This window comes from Corvus brachyrhynchos, unplaced genomic scaffold (genome assembly GCF_000691975.1).
Source record: "Corvus brachyrhynchos isolate BGI_N302 unplaced genomic scaffold, ASM69197v1 scaffold331, whole genome shotgun sequence".
In the NCBI taxonomy this organism is placed as follows: Eukaryota; Metazoa; Chordata; class Aves; order Passeriformes; family Corvidae; genus Corvus; species Corvus brachyrhynchos.
In genome coordinates, this window is record NW_008237229.1 from 114,335 (window position 1) to 134,334 (window position 20,000).

Genomic DNA, 20,000 nt, shown 5'->3' on the forward strand with positions numbered 1-20,000 from the left:
AAGAGCTGTGTGCCTGTCTGAGAACCATTTTTTTGTAATAACTTCATGTCCCTTTAGTGAATTTGAAGATGTGCAAGTGTTGAACAGTCAATACTTTTTCATGGTGTTTTTGTGTATGCTGCAAACTTTTACCTGATTTATTTCCTACCTTTTTCTATTTTTTCTTTTCTCCATTTTTTAAAATTTTCTTTTTATTTTTCTTTTTTGTGTTTGTTTGGGTTTTTTTTTCTCTTTTTCAAAGAGGCACTGTGGATCTCTGAGGGCTTCCATTTCTCACTTGCTGATCCCAATAAGCAAAGTCCAATGTCCCCCTCAGGATAAGAGTACTCTACCTCCTGCTTTGCATTTAGAGGCAAAACACTGCCAAAGATGGGGGAGAATCAGTGCCCGGAGAGAGAGACCTGAGCTTTGACACACTTTAGAGATTTACAGGGAGAAAAAGTGGGTGCTTCTCCATTTCTGTTTATCTCAGAGCTTCCTTCAGGGCTCTTGGGAGCCTGGCAAGGTAGGGCAGTGAGGGAAGGAAAAGTAAGTGTTGAAAGTGATTCCTTGGTTGAAACCAGCTGCTAATTGCCTGTGGTTTTACTTGCTCTGTCCCTCCCAATATTTAAGGTGTCAAGACTGGCAGGATCTTAGAAAAGAGCTTACTAAAGGATCTGGGGATTTCAGGTTTCTCAAACAAGCAAAAAATCACCACACTGAGATTTCTAAGAGCAGAACAGAAGTGCACATTTTATCGAAATCCTCCATAAAACCTATAATCATGTAAAATTTGCACTGTTAATAAGCAGACACATGGGAAGATCAGTCCCATAAGCAGTTTTATTCCCCTTATTTCTTGGTCAGTGGGCAGAGCATGTATTCAGGTAGCAACCTTAGCATGTCTGCTTTAGGACCACCAAGAATTCCAATTATGCAGTTCTTTTGCTGTGGGAATCTTTAACGCAGCTATTTATGCCCTCACTTTAAGCACTGACACTGCAGTACCCTTTGAGATAGGGTGGGCCCTCAGCTAAGAAAAAGCTTACCTGTGAAGAGATGCTTTTTCCAGGTGGCCAAGAAAGAAAGAGCCAGCAATGAATTAAGTGGTAGAGAGAAACAGTTTTCGTGTTTTAATTAGAAAAATGAAAAGTGGATGAATTTCCTCATTGTAATAGTTTCTGTCATCTGAGAAATAATGGTCTAAAAAAAATTGTAGGTCTCTGCCAGTCCTTCCTCAGGGCTGTCATTATTCACTCTAATGCATACATATTATTCGTAGTCATTAATCTTCTGCACCCAGGCTGGTATAAAGCCTATTCTATTAGTTACCATGTTTCAGTTCAAAAGCTCTTCCACTGATCCAGCCCAGACATTTCCATTTTGTTACTCCTGCGAGAGTAAAAGCTTTTTGTGAATTCTTGCATTGAGCAGTGGTAGAGAAGGAATATTTAGCTACATGGTTTGAAGTTCTTCTTTCCCCTTTTTGTTTTGCTTTGGTAGCCAGAGAAAAGAGGTGGAGGTTTATCAAGTCCCTTACCAAATCTGTGCTTGCTTTTTCTTCTGGCTTTGTAGAATAATCTTAGATTTGTGTCCTCGCCTGTCAGACCTAGGTATGGCTTCAGGACATGACCTGACCGCCTCCTTTCATCAGGCATCCCTGCTGCCTTACTTTTAATCACAGCAGAACAACAGCAATTGTGTCTAATTAGATACCTCTCTGCAGCAACCCCTGAATGATGTCCAGTCTCCTACAATTCCTGTTTCAGTGGAGACAATGACAGCCTTACGCCGCCTGAAGCCTTAGTCCAAGCCTCAACGAAGTTAGTGGAAGTGTGAGACTTTTTTTTTTAAAGGCATTAAAAAAGTGGAGATGGGTATGATTTCGACACAGAATTTTATTCCACTATGGTGTCTGGTATTTAGCCATTTGTATATGGTAAAATCCCTGTACTTCATATGATGATTTATAGGAAGAAAATCAAAGTGCCTGCTTTACGTTTTAGTCAAGAAGCATAAAAAATGGTACTTCCCCTGATCATATTCCCAGGCTGCAGTCATCAGCAGGAGCAAGCCATTGCTGCTTTGCTCTACCTGAGTGCTTTGCAAAGCTTTCCACATATGAAGAGGTTCTTAGGAGTAGGCAAATCAAATACAAAGCACATCAGGATGTTCCTGCTCTGATGCACTTCAGCATGAGAAGTGCACAGAGATCAGAAGGTCTTTGGAGTTACTGTCTAAAAATGGCTTTTCAGAAGATGATTTGCAAATCATCTTCAGAGACCTCCTTTACTAGGCAGCAAGAACAGCAAGATCTGCAAAGGGATCCATAAGCTCTTCCCATGTGTTTTGGTGCATGGTTACAACCAAGGACACAGTGACTGACATAATTTTTCAGGGACTGGTGAAGTCAACAGTACTGCTCAGCTTTTTCATATTTTATTCTTTTTTTGAGAATGGACCCATTAGCTGTCAGTCTTCATTTGTTACCATAATAATTTCATACTAAAAACACCATGTGCAAAGTGACTCACTTTACAGATTCATTCCCTCAAAAGAAGAGGGATGGCACAAGTTTCCCAAGCTGCCTCACAGTGCAGACATGGTCCCTTCCCGCTCACTGCCTTGTCTTGGGACTGGTCATGGCTGTGGTGACCTTGCACTGCTCTGGTGGATCCTCCAGTTTCTGGAGCATAGAAGGCTTCTTATCCAGAAGCAGCTCCTGAAACCAGCCCTGGCTGTGTGACTGCAGCTCACCCGACATAAGAGCATGCAAATGTGGTATGGAATGGTTATTGTTTTGTTTGGTTGGTTGGGTTTTCTTTAAAGTGCATCCATGTTACTATTTTAGGCTTGTTTGTTTTGATATTAGCAAGAAAAGCAGAAAGGAGAACAGTGGGATAAGTTCTCAGATAAGTCTGGAAAATAACTATTTTCCTGATTTAAGGGAATATAAATATAAATATAAATATAAATGGGTCATCTTCTTTTTCCTTCTATTCTGCATTGAAAAAGAAATCAGATAAAACATTGTCCTTCATAACAAATCTGTATGAAAACTAAGTACAGGACTTAGACCCCAAATAGGATGCATTTAGAGAGGGATGAATACAACAAATTGAAGCCGTGAATTCCTCCTTTGGGCAGATGCTGAGCACCATTGCCTCCCCAGAAACCAGCTCTTTGATGCACTGAGGCAGCGCAATGGAGAGGCTCAGGGCAGTCAGCTCCCATGTCAAGGTGTGGAAAGCTGTCTGTCCTTCCCAGGAGCTATGGAGCAGACCAAAAAGCATTATCTCAACCCCTGCTTTTACCCATCTCTCTAGGAGCCATTCTCAGAGGTTTGAGACCTTTGAGACTCTCTTCCAAGCCTCCCTTCCCCACATAAGACTCAGTAATGCACAGTTTGTCTATTTTTGTGCTTTTGTCCTCACTGTATCCAGAGGCAGAGACCATGAATCCCAGCAAGCAGCTTGAGGCAGCTCATTTTAGGCTTCAAAGCAGCAGTAGCATGAGAGAGTGCAGCCCCTGCACACTAACAGAGCCACCCCAGCTCCCCACAGGCAATCAGAAGGGATTCCTTTTAATCTCAGTCCAGCCCCAGGAACAGGCAAAATAGTCAAGAATAACCAAACACCTGTCCAGGTTGGAGTCTCCTCAGAAACATGCTTCATACTGAATTGTTTTGCTGTTAGCATTTATAGAATGTTTATAACTTTTCTGTGCATTTTTAATTTTTGCATCTAAAGCACTGTGTTCCCATTTGGACTCGTCATACTCCTTTCTAAGCACATTTTTGTGAAGCTATATCCATCATTTAGTGTTTTTCATTTTATATTTACAGGGTTGCTGCTGACAGACCTCTGTAGACTGGTTTTACTAAGGAAATGCAGATTTTGCAATTATACACTCTCCTAACAATTTCTTTCCCTCCTGTCTATTCCCAGCTGCAGTTTGGTAGCCTAGCACTCTTCTCCCATGAGGGCAACTCTTTCTTCACAGAATATGCTGGGAGGGTGGGTGGACATTGCACTGACATGCTTGGAGGAACTCTGTCCCCTTCTTGTCACTTGTGCCTGCCCTGGCTTTGCTGTTTCCTAATTACAAGTGCTACACTCTGGCTTGAATTTCATCCCTATAATTGATGACTCTGTTCATTGTAGCAGCACTAAGTTTATTTGTGCTTGAACTGTGACTCCTATGGCTTGCTGAATACGAATGTCTTGGGGGTGACCCATTACCTGGCAGTAAACGGCTGTGTGCACTGAATGATGTATAGGAAAGTGCGTCACAGGTAGCAGCTATCCAAGGTTCAAAAATGTCACCAGCTCTTCAAGAGTGAATTTGCTGTCATTTTGCTCTATTTTTATGACCCCTTTTTTCAGAGTGCAATGTCCTTAAAATTGTGAAATGATAGATGGGCAGCCAAGGATTACAAATACTATCTGGGACATGTTTGTTGGGGATCATTGCAGTTGGCCTTTAATCTCTCTGCTTCTTTAGAATTTCATTTAATTCTTTATAGAAACAGCAGGTTGCTCTAATACAGGAGAGATTGAATAGTCTTGTACTTGTAGTTGCCTGCTCAAGGAAAGTTTTCCTTTCCATCCCCAATGTAAAGAACAATCCTGTGGCTGTTGATCTATTCGTGTGGAAAGCACAGATGTTGTGCAGTTCTGAATATCTTTCTCTGAAAAAAAACTTCCAAAACTGTTCTTTTTTCTAGATTCTATGATATTTGCTGTTTACGCCCATACCTTGAACACTACAGAGATTGCAGAGCTGTGTGCTTACTCCATCTGCCAGTTTTGTAAACAGTTGCAGTAACCTCCTGACCTAGTATGGGCTTGGAGCTTTGCTCAGCTCCTCTCCTCTCCTTTATCAGCGCTGTCCAAATCATGTTGAACTCTGCTTTGTCCCATCACTGTCAAACTCTCCAGTTTGTTCCTCCAGTCCTCTGAAGCCTGTCCTGATAATGGGACTGCCAGCTATGTAGTATTACTTTCTAAAAGGTCTTGGTGGCAGAAAATTAGCAGGCTCTACCTCTGCAATTGGACAGCAGGTGGCTATTCCCTGTGTATATACTGCTTACTTACTCTTCTTCTGGAAAAAATCCCCAACCTTTATGCTTGTAATAGATTGGCTGTGCTACAGGAAATGCCAGGCTGGGTGTGCAGTGATCAGCAATAAAGTCTTCCTTTGGGAACACAAACTCCCAGTCCCCTCTCTGAGCACTATCTGGCCTGCAGTGCCATTCAGTAAAGCATTCTGGGGAAGCATTTTTTCATGGAGAAGAGGAGGGAAGGGCAGTCGGCCTCTGTTTTCAGGCAGTTTGCATTTAGCACTGGGTGATGCCGCTGATGCCAAGCAGTGCGAGGTGGATGGTGGATGGCAGGGCAGGTATGTCATGGACTGCTTTTTCTACCGGTTGTCTGTTTTGCCCGGGCTGCCACAGTAAGAGTCATCACAAGAGAGAAGAAAAAGACTTAAAAAAAGTTGAACAAGTTGTTTCATCTTCTCAGGGAGTTTTGCAACCCCTGTTTGGTCCAGAGAGGTGGAGAAGGGAGCCCGCACTGGCACTGCTGGCCAAGGGGCTGGCTGGGTGCCTGCCCTCACTGTGAGCGACACCGTTTCCCTCTGGGCATGCTGAAGCGTTGCCTGGGCTATGAGCACCACGCGTGTGTCATTCCGTAGGGTTTCGTGGCTGACGATGAGCACTGTTCCTGTTGCCAAGCTGTTTCAGGACAGGTCTGCTTCTGTGTGTACATAGTGCCCAGCACATTTTTCACGGGCTGTCTGCTACAGGATTACACTAACGAGGTAATTAGAGGGCTCAGGCAGTGTCAGCACAGCACATACCACTCGGATTAAGCCTGACTCTTCCACAAGTTCTTTCCCAAAGGGGTGCAGACTGACATGGCTCCCTTTTGCGGGCTGGTGCTCGGTCACTACAGCTTAGCTGATGTGTAGGAATTTGGGGTGCTGCTCCTGCCTCCTGTGCCAGTGGGGAGCAGGGGGCTGGTGGTCCTAGCAATGGTTACCATGGGCATTACAGGCATAATAGGGTGGGAGATGGAGCAGCAGAGGCCTGGCAGCAACGCACTGCTGCGGTTGGCATGGATGCCACTCCTGCCTGGTGGAATTGTGAGGGATGTGGCGGCAGTGGTTTCCTCCTCAGGCTCAGGTGGTGCCCGGGCGGAGGTTTAGCACATGTGTCCATGATGTGGGGTTAAGGAACGGGCGCAGCGTGCAGAACTCACATTTAATAGCTGCACAAGTGGAAAAATGACAAGGCTTGGAGGGATGTTTGCTCCTGGCACATCAGTGTCACTCTACTAGTGTAGCAGGAGGGGAAAAAGGCAGCACAGCAATCATCTGCCTGGCTTCCTGCTAGTTTCCTTCACCTGAAAAAGGACCCCCCATGAAAAAGAGAAGTCTGGTCTCAGTGTGTTATAATTTTCTTTATGTATTGTGAAAAATGTAGTGCAATTGGGATATTTTATATCTTAACAAAATGGGACAGAGAGGGATTTTTAAAATATATTTTAATGAATTTAACAAGTTATTAGGAAGTGTTTGGGCAGAAGAACTATGTAGGACAGAGATACACATTAGTGGTTAGGATCTCAGCTGTCTATTGAAGGATTTATTTTATTATATTGATAACAATTATTATATTACTGGGCTATATCCTTTACCAATTGTTTTAATAATTATTTAGTAATTATTATATTAATAAGAATTATTATATTGGTTTCTGGTCCCCACATCAGCCTCCACTGACCAAATATTAAATGAAATGGTGTGTTGTGAGCTGAACACAGAGGCAGCCCAGCTGTCTCCCATCCTCCTGAGAGCTGCTGTCTAACCTTCCAGGGTTTCAGAGAGCAGGTGCAAACCTGCTGCTTCCCTCCCCAGCACGCTCCCAGACCTGTCACACCACATTATTTGTAAACACCAAGGCAGCTAATATCACAGAGTGCATGTGAAGGGCACCAGGAAGCCGCATGAGACAGACAGTGCTGTGTGTCCGTAGTAAGAGGCAAAAGAAAGAGGCTCCTCCAAAGCCCCTATTCATAAGCTTAGGACAATGGAGTAATGCAGCGTTAGGGAAATTTAAGCTGGTGCTGAAAGCTAGTGTGCTTTTCTACTCTTTTACTCAAGGGATGCCTTTTATCCTGAACTGCAATGCTTATGATATTTCAGACATAGCTTGCTTTACTAGGTCATGTGAATGATGAATATCACCGTATTTAGAGGTTTCTAGTAAATGAAACACACATGGGAATGAATGGAGATATAGATCACTTGCGTCAAGCACAGCTTTATCAGGGCTTGGTGAGATATCTTTTTCAAGGGCCTACAGCAATTGAAAAGCAATTAGAATTTCATTGTACTTTCCAGTTCCGTTAACCATCCTGTAGATATGTACAAGAGTTCCCAATGAAAAGGCTGCCACTGTGCTTTCACTGCACAGCCGTTGTAATGCAGAAGCATGGGATAGCAGCAAAGCAAAACTTCGGTCGAATACTTGGGATTTAGAGACACTTCAGGCCTCAAGAAAGAATGGAAAGCCACCCTGTTCTACCTTAAATAAGGGATGTTGCTACAGAAATGGGAAATGCTTCCTTTCCCCAAGTGGACAGGTAACAGTACAGGACGGTGCAGTGTGATAGCTGAAATCTGCCCCTCCTAAAGAAACAAGTCCTGGTCATCATCTGGGTCATGTTCTTTTCTTCTTAGAAGTGTTTACTCATCACTGATTTAAGAGTGCCAGAGCTCTGCACAAAGGGTTTTTTCTTTATGTACAAGACTGGACAAACAGGGATAGCTCTAAAGCAGTGAGATGAAGCAGAACCATGCACGTCTTCAATGTCAGGGTCTAGCAAATCCAAAGCTGCAAAAAGCTAAGAGGGAAACAGCCTGCAGTGACCAGCAGAGCTGCATTTGTGTGGATGGGGTTTGCTGGAGAAGGAGCGTGGAGATCCCTGTCTTTTTTTATCTCCTGACAGAATCTTCCTATGCAGTCCTGCACAGTGCCTGGAAAACATGTGCAGTGAAGTGTTCCTGAGCAGTGATTAGTGGTGCAGTTAATGAACACTGGTTTACATCTCTTGGGGATAAATCCACCTTCTGACCATCTGTTAACATGACGATCTGGTTTTCTTCTGATTCACATAGATGCCAAGCAGAATTACCTTCGTTTAAATCACTGGTGTGTCTTGGAGAGTGCTATTAAAAAGTTGGTCCATTGGCAAGATCTCTTAATGAGTCACATTCTGTGGGGCAGAGATCATGTCTCTCTGGATGGTTTGTTCATTCTTGAACATGAGAGGGCCCAACAGCTAACAAGAATTTAGCTCTTGTTATGAAATGCCAGTGTGCAGCTCTGAAGCTGTTAGCCTTGCAGTAATCTGCAAGTGGTCTGCTTCACCTACTGCTGGATTTGGAGTAAGTGGATTTGGTTACTTGTGCATATTTTTTTTAAATACTGTCAGATCCCTCACAGGCAGTATCTTCTAATGAATGCAAATGAAAATTGTGATTATCCATTTCAAAGCAATCGGTAGCAAGCCATCATTGACACAGAACATTATTTATACAGCTCATAAGCACCAGTGATGCTGGTGCATAATTCCTCACACATCACAGTAATAGAAACTGCCCTCAGGGCTGGACTTTCCAATCCAGCCTCTCTGTTTTTGAGTTGCAGACGTTGTCACTTCAGTGACTGGCTACTGGATTTTGCAGGTTCAGTTTGATGCACATATGATAGCAAGCCCACGCTTGCCAGACTGCCACCCAAATTACTTGCTCCTCTAAGCAGCAGTGAATAAAGTGACAAGATGTCAGCTCTTAGGGACTCTTGGTTTTCTCATTTTCCAAATCCTTCTCTACCAATGCCTGTTCACATCTCTATTCTCATCCTACTCGGCACTTGCTTCAGTATGAGAACTTGGGGCCCATCATGTGTTTACATGTACAATTGCTCTTAACTCAAATTTTATTTCCATTTTTTGCTCAACCTCTAATTCCAGTGTATTGACTCCTGCTTGCTGTTTCCCCCGTGGGTAGTCTTGCTTTCAGTGCTCAGTTTGCAGGATTCTTCTTCCACCTGTTAAACATGGAATTCACCAGAAGATGCAAATTACCTCTTCCTGTCCGTGCTAGGCTTCTAGGGAAAGTGAAAATAATAATGTCTCTTCCCGCTGTTAATATTGTAATCCATACATCCAATAATCTTTTGGGAAGTTTAACTTTTAAAACACTGGGCCCCCATATGTTAGCTCTCCTTGGTAGCCAAGAGGTCCATCAACAAATTGCAGTAAGACTGTAGGGTAGGAAATGTCTGCACAAGTAACCACTTTCTTAAGAGACTGTGTTAACCAAAGGACTAATAAAATCTTGTTTAACCATTATTGAAAGACTTTTTGATAGACAGCCAACCCTGGTTGGTCTCTTGAGTATAGAAAGTAGTATAGAAATGTTCCTTCTAGCATTGATTCATATCAGCTTCAGATGCCAATCTCCTGTACATCAAAGAGAAATGCTCATTTATTGGACCATTTTACATTTTAAATCATTTAAGCTTGTAGCACATTCCACCTACTTTTAGCAGCAGCATCCTCTGCCCTTAGTCCAGCTAAAACAGCAGCTGTGTTGGTTGGTGTTTCATACACACGTGCAGCCTGGTCCCACAGTGGTGAAATGGAGATCTTGCCTTGTTTTCATACAGGGCTTAGGGAGTTATGGCCAGGCAGGCCCTTGTTGCCATGCTTGTGTTCAAGTCATCCACTGATACTTGTGAGGGAAGTTTCTCCCTGTAATCCACTGGCAGTCCCAAAGGGTAAATATTCCCTTCTTTTTCTTACACCAAGGACAGACTCAGCCTAAGGTTGAGTCTCTGCCTTACAGAAATACAAAGCAGTCTCCCACCTGAGCACTGATTACAAGGTTGTTCTTAAGCAAATCCAAATGGGACAGTGTGAAAATGCTTAAAATGAGGCCTCATCTAGGGCAGTATGTTACAAACCTGTTAGTCTGGATCTGTGAAATCTATTGTTTCAGCGAGGAGGGGAGCTTACAGTTTCCAAAGATGGATGGCTACCTACCTGTTTCTCTGTGATCCATGTCATCTACCTAAATTTTAATTCATTTTCCCTTGTTTTCCAAGTATTATCTTGTATTACACAGCAAAGTCTTCATTACTTTGTCTTGCACATCATAGTCCCTGTGTTTATATCCTCTAGCTTCTCAAGCTGCATGTGTCTAAGTGTAGTTTTCTGCCTATAGGTAAGAGCAAGCGGTTTTTAGCATTTGGCACAAGGCTTTTCATTTCTAGCATGATGAGTAGCTACATGCTATAACTGAGCATTGAGATGTCTACTGATAGCCTCATCCCTGACTCTAAGATCTTACAAATTAAATGCAGTATCCAGACAACCTCCTTTCACTCAAGCTGTTCTTGCTTGAAGTCACATGGAAAAGAAGTGAATGTGAGGATCAGGGCTATGCCCCATATCTCTTCAACCATAGTGACCCCTCTTGCATGCCCGGGAGTGATGCTGCTGACTGCTGATTGCTTTCAGTTACATATATGCTTCCAGAACAACACCATATTAAAAAAAAAATAAATAAAAGAGAGAGAAAACAGTAACTGTTTATCCTGCCTAAGCTTGTGTAACAGGTTTTTATATGATGACTTTAGTGTTTAAAGTCTTTTAAAATCAAACTGTTTCAGTATCCAGAAAAAGACATTCCTCTTACTCAGCTTCATTAGTTATAGGAAATCACTGGATTAAAGTAGAGAGCAGATTAGCAAAAATAAACTGTAGTATGTCTTGGGCATATGGTGCTGCGTATGAATGGGTTTTAGCTACTTATGTGTGTATAACAAAGAGTAGAAGGAGAGATTTGTCTTTGTGTGCAATAATTATAATGTGCAGTAGCTGCATAGCTGAACAGGCAGAAACTACAAAGCCAGGGGAAGCTTTTGGTTTGAATTTGTATAGGGTGTGTGCACTGGTCCCTGAGCTCACATCGCGTTTTCTGCCAGCTCATGGTTGGGCACAAAACTGGACTTAGCTAATTAACAGGATGCCTCTCCCTCCTTTCTCTTCCTCTTTGCTGGGCCCATGCGTTGCAGTGCTGGGTTAGTGTGGGTTACAGAGATTGGGATTTAGCCCATCTGACATGGGAGCAGGCGCTGATCCAGGGACACTGCTCCATCACATGGACCAGAGGAGAGGCATACTGTGGGCAACCCATGAGAGTCCAGGCTTTACCTCAGTTGGAAATTGTCCCCCACAGGACAAATATAAAAAGAAGTAGTAAATAAAAGAGGCCAGAATACCAGGGTGATCTGGGGAGTATAGGCTCTGGACACAGAGCAACACGGCCTGCTTTGAATTCAAATTCCAAAGTTTCCAGCTTCTTGCTTCTTTTTTATCTAATACCTTTTGATCTCCTCTGATACCTCAACCTGAAAAGTGTCAAATGTATGCTTTTTCTAAATAGGCCCAGCTCACATCACTTTGGACACCAGTCCTGACACACAAGTAAACACTGGTAACGTCCTGATGGTGCTCCACCTCTCACTTCTCAGGAAAACTCTGCTTTTCCATTTGGGTGCTGAGAGGTTTCTCAGTGAAGATGACATCATTTCCATATCTTAAAAATATTTGCTTATAAAAGGATATAAAGATTTGCAAAACCAATCAAATCTGATTTTATGAAGTAAATTCAAAAATACCTGGAGAATTATCTAGTCTTTATCTGGGCTCCTGAATATGTTTGCTAGCACAGATTAACAAACAGTGTTATGCCACATAGCTTAAACAAGCTTGTCCTTGCCTATTTTTTGGGGGGTTGCTTTCCTCTGAGGTTTCCACAATGTGTTTCACATTGACTGTAAGATACTTGAACTTCTGCCCTGGATTAATCAAACATGAATCATTGCCCCATGCAAAAAGAAAGTTTATCCAAAAATTGTGGTGGTCCACAGAAGAAAAAGGGGGGGATATTTCCCCCTCTGTGAAGTTTCAACTAATTTTATTCCTTGCTTTGGTGGGAAATTCTGAGTATTAAAAGATTCACTGACAAGCACCAATCATCTTGTTCTTTTAAGGATTATTATGAAAAAATTAATCCCCAGCTGCACAGGAACATATTCTTTCTTTCTTTCTCCTAAATTAATTGTATAGTGGTGAGACCTGCCAAACTTGCAGTCTTTGTGTTTAGCTTATCAATAACTCGGTGTTGCTTCTGTTGCAGAGTTCCCTGAAGAGGAGAGGCAGCAGAGAAATCCACAAAGAAAAAAAGACATTTACCCAGGTATGGTTTCCATGAACATGCAACTTTGAGCAAAATCACATGATAGAACTCAAAATTTGTTTTTATGGGTTTTGACAGGGCCATTGGGTATACTAACTAGAGTGCAATTAGGCCTTAATCTACTGAGACCTCCCAGAGATAATGCAGAAGCAATTTAGGACACAAGTGCAGTCTCTAAAACGTGCAGCTTCTCAGGCTCACTGTGCTTGTATCCATTGATTCAGGCTGCAGGTTTTCTACAAGAAGAGCAAATCACCTTGCCTCACAAAAGAATTGGATCGCAGCTCAGGGACTAACTAAATTTATACACTGTGCCAGAGACTTTGTGCTAATGAGTGTCTTGGCAGGAATACAGTTCACACACTGCAACGACATCTCGCGAGCTCTTGTGTCGCAGCCCAGGGTTTGATTTTCCTGATATTGCACGAACTTGTGTTCCCCAAAGCTGAGGTACAACAGAGAGCCTAAGATGCCCACTCAGTTTCTCTTTGGACACCAATTTTATTGGAATCTCATAGGTCAGTCCTTCTCAGGAAAGCAGTCTGCCCTGTTTCCTCTGCTTTTTGTGCTGACTGTAGGAGTTAAAGCTTTTCCCAGCACCTACACAGTTACTGTTTATAGCCAGAGAGATGGGGATAGTATTTCACCTCACCGGGAAAGGAGCCAAGAGAGACATTGTGCCTTCATTAGTGAAGGGATGCACTTCCCCTGCTGCCCCCTTGGAAGGCTCGGTGTACACAGCCGAGACCTATGGGTTGTCTAGTCTTAAAATCCATTGATTTGTAACAGAAACCATAATAAATCACTACAATATGTTGAACTTGAGGTTGTAGGGCAGGCAGCAGAGTGGGCATACTGGGCGATTGTGGTGGCCAGGGCACTTCAGCCTGCCTTCCCAGAACACAGCAGACCGAGCGTCCTCGCCAAGATGACAGAAGCATGCCTTAATCATACCTTAAAATGCGGCACTTGCTGTGGAGAATTATTTAAGTCATCAGTCAGGTCAGAGAGTTTATTTTTCTGCAAGTATGTAAGATATATGGATGAAATATATACACATGCCCACACACACACAAATTACAGATGAAGCTACATGCGGCCATGATTGTGTCCATAGGGGTTTGTGGGCAGCACTGTCCTTCCTTTCCTCATTCCTGGAAACGCAGAGCTGTTCAAAGGGAATGTATTCTCGTGCTTACTTCCTCCTCCCAAATCCAGGCATCAAGAGCAGCTGTAGTTTGACTTGGAAAGCCTTAAAAACGACTTCACAAAATTAACTGAGTAACCAAGTGAGAGCTCAGCACTACTTACAGCACAGAGAAGTGATCCCAGAAGCCACATGGGGAGAAAAACCTTTACCCTCTACACACACATCGTAACTCTTGCAAGCAAAGGATTTGGGCTTGGAAATGAAAACCATTGCATCAGCACTCTGCAAGGGAGCCATTCAGTTTTCTTCACCAATTCTTTAGGGTAGAAGAGACGGAGAAAGAACCCTATATACTAACATGGTCCAGCTTGTATGTACATGTCCTGGCTATCTCCCAACTCCAGGGTATTACCCAGAGCTGTCTCCAAATCCAGGCATCCATTCAGAGGTATTTGCTGGTTGAGATCAGGGCACATCACAGCAAGCGCCTGACTCGGTCAAAGACATGCCAGGTCCTGGGGCATGGCCCGAAAGTGTTGGTACACACACAGCCCAGGAGGTTGAAAATGCTGCTCTTCAGGGACAGACACCCTAAATACCTAGAATGAGTTCAAACACCCATTATATGTTTTGTGACTGAGAAGGCCTTAAACTTAGATTCTGTGCATCCACATGCTTACAGATATGTATAGCATGTGACAAGACTGGTGTTTTTACTTACTGAGAGCTCGTCATGAAAATTAGCTGGAACATCACACCCACCACAGGGCACACCAAGTAAATAATACCCATGAAGCTGATTGTCTTGAAGTTGTGTAAAAGCAGAACTCATAGTAGCACTCACCCCCCTCTGCAGTATTGAAGAAAAAAGTTTTTATTCAGCAGAATTGCAAAACGGAACTTCTTGGAAAATACCAGGCACCAGGCAAAACACAAAGAAAAGTGGTTCTCCAGCGCAAGGTAGGAGAGCTGGCACTCAGCCAGATGCTTGGGTGCTGGTTGTACTGCCCTGTCGTCAGACTTGCAACCCCAAAACCGCTTACCAGTTTTCTGCCTGGCAGTTCCCTTGAGCTGGTGGTGGTGGTAGAGGAGATGGTGTTGGCCTCTATCTAGCTTTGTGTCTTCTTGCCAGAAAAGAAATATTATATGGGGGAATTTTTGATCAGCTCTTCATTCTCATCACATCTCTCACACCATTATGCATTTACATTGCATAATGAAGTTAATTTATTTCCTATACATTTCATTTCTTTATCTCCACATTCTACATTTGTCTAAATTAGACAGCAGACTCTGTAGGGAGGGATCCGGGTTTTTTCCTTCTGCTTTTTTTACCCATTAACATCCTTCTGAATTGCCCTGCAGAGCCACAGTGCAATTGCATGCAAATAATCACCATTGGTAATGATTAACTCCCATTTATCCTTAATGATCTCTTAAAGTCCATGACTGAGCACCATGACTGTCACATTTTTGCACTGCTGTTCCTTCTTTTCTTTCTATATGATCTGTCCTACATACACATTTTAGGAAAGCATCCACATACTGGATGTTTAATACAGTCAGGAGGCCATAGCCCATATTCGGCTCCTGGGATATGAGCCTGTTGTTCCTCCAAAAACATGGAAAGGTTGTTCTCCCTCTTTTTTTTCCCCCCTCCTGTCTTTTCATTCATGATTTAACTAATAATGAACTATTCTTAATTTCAGTGATTTGGCCTCTCTTTCATTTTCCTTACGTGTCAAAACTCTGCTTGCCTGTGTGGGTGTCTCACCCTCTCACTGATTCTACTTGGTTTCAACTGATCAAGAAATCACTGATATTTCTGTACACAAAGTTTCAGAGGGACAGATGCATGAAGGTTGGAGTCCCACCCTTCTGGCATGCTTAGATCTGGCTGATAAACCTCTCCTGACCATTCTTTTCCTTTGGAAAAAAAGCTGTCAGGGGAATGGGATGTTCCCTGGCAGGGAAGCGAGGAAGATCTAGAGCTTTCTCACCTTTCCAGATGGGATCCATATTTAGTAGGCGAGATTAACATCCATCAGCTCTGTTGTTTTGTAAGAGGATTGTGTTTGTTTAATAAAAAAAAATCTTGCTTGTTTCAGCTCTTGCAAAAAACCAAAAGTTAAACATTTGATCCTTTTTTAAAAAAAAAAAAAATTGCTAAGACAAAACCTGGCAATAAAGTAATGCCATTAAAGCAGCTAACAGTGGTTTTGTCCTGCAATAATAGCACACTAACTCCACAGATGCATTGAGTCGTGCAGTGATGCTGAGCAAAAACACTGGGGCCCTGACCCTAAACCCATCGAAGCCTTTCCCTTTTCTTCAAAAGCTTCAAAACGCTGAGTGTGTTGTCCCAAGTGCGGCTCAGGGACTGTTATTTTTGGTGTTTGAAAGGCAGTGGGCGTCTGGCTGAAGCTCCCTCTGACCCCAGGGTGGGAGCGGGGCCCTGGTGCTCCCAGGCAGAGCAGAGGGATGGGAGCAGGCTGCCCCTTCCCTCAGGCATCGCTCCAGCTGCCTGCAGCCAGGGAGGTGCCAGGCACCAGCTACTGCCATTGATGGCTGGGCACTTGAAGCCACAGACAGACAAGAAGTTGGGTAAAGAATGCAGGATTGCAAAGACAGAATAAAGAAAATGTCAGATCAGCTATTAACAGATAAATAAATAACCAGGAGTAATCATCCCACCCGTGAGCTCTGATGTGCAGCACTGGTCTGGCTGTAACTTTCCTTGTGATCTTTGTATTTCCCTAGAAGCAAAACCTAGAGTTCTGGGGATAAACTGATTCACTGTGATAGGAAAAACAGAGGTAATGTGTTGTACAGCCCTGGCCAAAGATGATGCTTTAATCATACAGCCTTATCCAGCCAGAGCAATCAAAATTCAGAGTGACTCCATCAGAGGCTTCACAGGATTTTGCCAGGTTTTGATTCTTAATTTGCAATTTTGAGTTATAAAGAGAAAAGCAATTTATAAATATTGTGAAAAAGAGGAATGTGTATGCAAGGAGACAATAGAGAGGATAGAAAGCCCATCTTCTAGAGGCTCTGCTTCTAATCAGTCATAAGCACCTCGCTTGAATTAATTTAAAACTTGTATTTCTGATGCCAGAAACACAATGACCAAAATTTTAGTGAACCCATGAGCTGATTGCAGTTGTGTTTGACTCTTGGTAATCAATGAAAATCACACATTAACAGAAACTTTGAATATTTTTTACCTCTACCATGTTATTAACATGTAAGTTAACTTTTTTTCTATTTAGCATTTTAAAGTCACAACAGTACAGCAAGCAGCATCAATCAGAAAGCTGACTCGGTTCAGAAGTATACAACCAATAACTCTTGTGTCTGTTTAGTTATTAACAGCTTAAATTAAGACATAATTAGTATATATGTAAATAGAATGGGGCAAATTAATCTAGGTAACATAGAAGACCAATGTGCCAGGATGTGTGCTATAGAAATTAAAACATTTCCTCAGATTGCTGAGCTGTAATTAGTTTTGTAATTTTTGTTTTCACAGCCTGATCTGAGTGAACAATTAAAGTCAGTCATGTTTTCCTCTGAATTTGGCTTCCATTATTAGGAATTATAACAAAATGGTGCTTTTGAAAGATAAGAGTGCTCTGGAGACCAAAATGAAGTTTCCATATATAATTGCACATATGTCCACATGGCCTACCAACAACGATAAAATCTGCTGTCTCAAGAGATCATCTTTCAAAGCCTGCCTTCCATTATACTGCTAATGCTGATAAATGTGTCTCTTTTGAGGCCAAGTGCCTGTATCTCCATGACAATTCATGAAAGCAATTCATGCAAAGAAATTGTTCATTGGCTTAGAATTTACTTAACCTTGTCTCTTATTTCAGCACAATACACACTGAAGTTTTCATCTGAGATGAGATGCAGTACTTTAAAATGCCCAACACACACAAAAAACCCCTAACAGTCATTCAACACCCTGGTACTTCCTGAAAAATGCAGGTTTTCACATGGGATGGATTTGGATGTAAACACGGTTTAATGAATTTTTCTTCCCTTTTTCACATGTTTTCACCAATCTCCCTTGTGAACAGTTGTTCATCCCAGAAACAGATCACAATCTGCTCTGTCCTAATAATGACAGCAGTAGAGACAACAGTGTGTTTCCTATTTGGAAAGCAAGTTAGGAACTCTGTCTATTTCATAGCATCGTGAGATCACAATAATTAAAGTCTTCACGTTTCAAGGCAACCACACAGTTCAGCACACCTTTGTTGTGCGTTCTAGCTGAAGGAGCCCAAAATTTGAGATTATGATGAGCAAATTAATCTGAGTAGCCTTTGTTCCATGATGCTAAAGGGGAACAAGTCATTAAAGGTAAATGGAACAAAAAGTGCCAGCAAATCATGGAGCCTTTTCATTTGAGTCATTATTTTCCACAAAATTTGCTCAGCATTTGAGAAAAAACATTGTGCTGGCACTCTTGCATCACTGAGCACTTGCACAAGCACACTTTTTTTTTCCTCCCTCTTTAACTCTGATCAAGCTGCTTTGCCAATTTAACCAAGACCAAGCCACGAAATGTGTCAACTGTGTGGTTTGCGCAGCTCTGTCTGTGTATTGTTTGCATACTTAACAGATACAGCTCAGAGGATGGGGAGGTGGAGATTTTGGAAAATAAGCTGCTGGTTGTGCTTCTATTATAATATAATCTTGGGACGGGGGGTGATTATTCCTGGCAGGAGGACAGTGCTGATTTGAAGTGCCAGCTCCAGTTTGCCAAAGAGGAGGCAGCACTGATGCGTAAGAAGATGGCTAAACTGGGGAGGGAGAAGGATGAACTGGAGCAGGAGCTCCAGAAGTACAAGTCCGTCTATGGAGACGTGGACAGTCCCCTGCCTACTGGGGAAGCAGGGGGCCCACCCAGCACCAGGGAGGCTGAGCTGAAGCTTCGTTTGAAGTTGGTGGAGGAGGAAGCCAACATACTGGGCAGAAAAATAGTGGAACTGGAGGTGGAGAACAGGGGGATTAAAGCTGAGATGGAGGATATGAGGTGCCAATATGAAAAAGAGTGTCTCAGCAGGGACCACGTTTCAAGCATTCCTACCTCGCCCTACGGAGACTCTGTGGAGTCAGCCACAGAGCTGCGCAGGCACCTGCAGTTTGTGGAAGAGGAAGCAGAGCTGCTGAGGAGGTCAATCTCTGAAATCGAGGATCACAACAAGCAGCTAACTAATGAGCTGAACAAATTCAAGTTTGAGCCAGGCCAGGAGCCAGGCTGGTTGGATGACACAGCATCCAAGGGTGGTGGGACCTTGCAAGAGGAGCTGAAGTCGGCCAGGTCACAAATCAATGAGCTGAGTGGGAAAGTGATGAAGCTCCAGTATGAGAACAGGGTCCTGATGTCCAACGTCCAGCGTTATGATCTTGCCTCTCACCTGGGCCTGCGCACTTCCAGCCCCAGGGACAGCGATGCTGACAGTGACGCTGGGAAAAAAGAGAGCGATAGTGAAGATGGTCGTCCACCACAGCCAAAGAGAGAGGGGCCCATTGGGGGCGAGAGTGACTCGGAAGAAGTGTATGAGAAGACTTCGGGTTTTGGGAGTGGGAAGCCATCAGAAGTCAGCGACTTGTGCTCTGCCGACTTCCTGAGAGTGAAAGAGGACACCGAGTCATTAATTAACATCAAACGTGAGGCTGAGCGACTTGAAAGGACTGTGGAGCGCCTTATCACCGATACAGACAGCTTGATTTATGATGCAAAGGTGCATGTAACCAGCAGCCCGTCCACTGAGCAGGATTTCAGAAGTGGAGAGGAAAGGGGAGAAGATAAGCATGAACCAGAGCTACTGGACACTGTCAACTCCAGGATGAAAGCTTTCCGGAAGGAGCTTCAGACCTTCCTGGAAAAGGTTGATCACATTGGAGAGGGCCTTAAGGAGCAGATGGAGGACCTCTCTCCTCTTCCCCATCTCACAGAGTCTTCCAGTTTCCTATCCACAATGACATCCATGTCCCGAGACTCTCCCATTGGTAACCTGGGGAAGGAATTGATCACCGACTTCCAGGTAGGTCAGCTTTTTATTTGCCTTCTTTCTGTTTATTGTTTCTCTTTCTTTCTGGCAATTGCTACCCTAGAGCTAATTTTCCTCACAGCTGCTTTGTTATGATTTCAGACCCGCAGTGTATTAAGTGTGTAATGTTAAACAAACACTTTATAGGTTTTTTTTCTTTTATTTATTTGCACAACTCCTTTGATTCAGAGGCGGTTCCTCGTGGCAAAAAGGCTAATCCGTTGGTGTTAAAGAGATCTGTCTTCTTTTTGTCGGTAACAGCAGTGTTTCCCCATGAAAGAGGTGATTAATTAAAACAAAAAATTCTGATGAATGTAAATTAGAAGCCTTGCTAAGAAATGTGAGGAGGTCTTTATTATGCTCTCTTGTAAAAGGGTCAGGCATGTTCTCAAAAGCCTTGCCAAAAGAACCCAACCAAATGCAGTTTTCTAAGTGATGTGTTTTGAAAAGCCTGCTTACAGCTCACTCCC

The 20,000-nt window shown here is 43.0% G+C and overlaps 1 protein-coding gene across 1 annotated transcript in view; it reads left to right on the forward strand.

Annotated features, from left to right (window-relative positions):
• The first annotated feature begins 12,285 nt into the window (after positions 1–12,285).
• The window catches only part of MTCL1 (microtubule crosslinking factor 1), a 48,768-nt gene continuing 41,053 nt past the window's right edge, over positions 12,286–20,000 (forward strand). The window contains 3 exon segments of the mRNA XM_017729441.1: positions 12,286–12,312; positions 14,348–14,422; positions 18,199–19,524. Coding sequence (XP_017584930.1) covers positions 18,256–19,524 — 1,269 coding nt within the window. The 5' untranslated portion in view covers positions 12,286–12,312; positions 14,348–14,422; positions 18,199–18,255.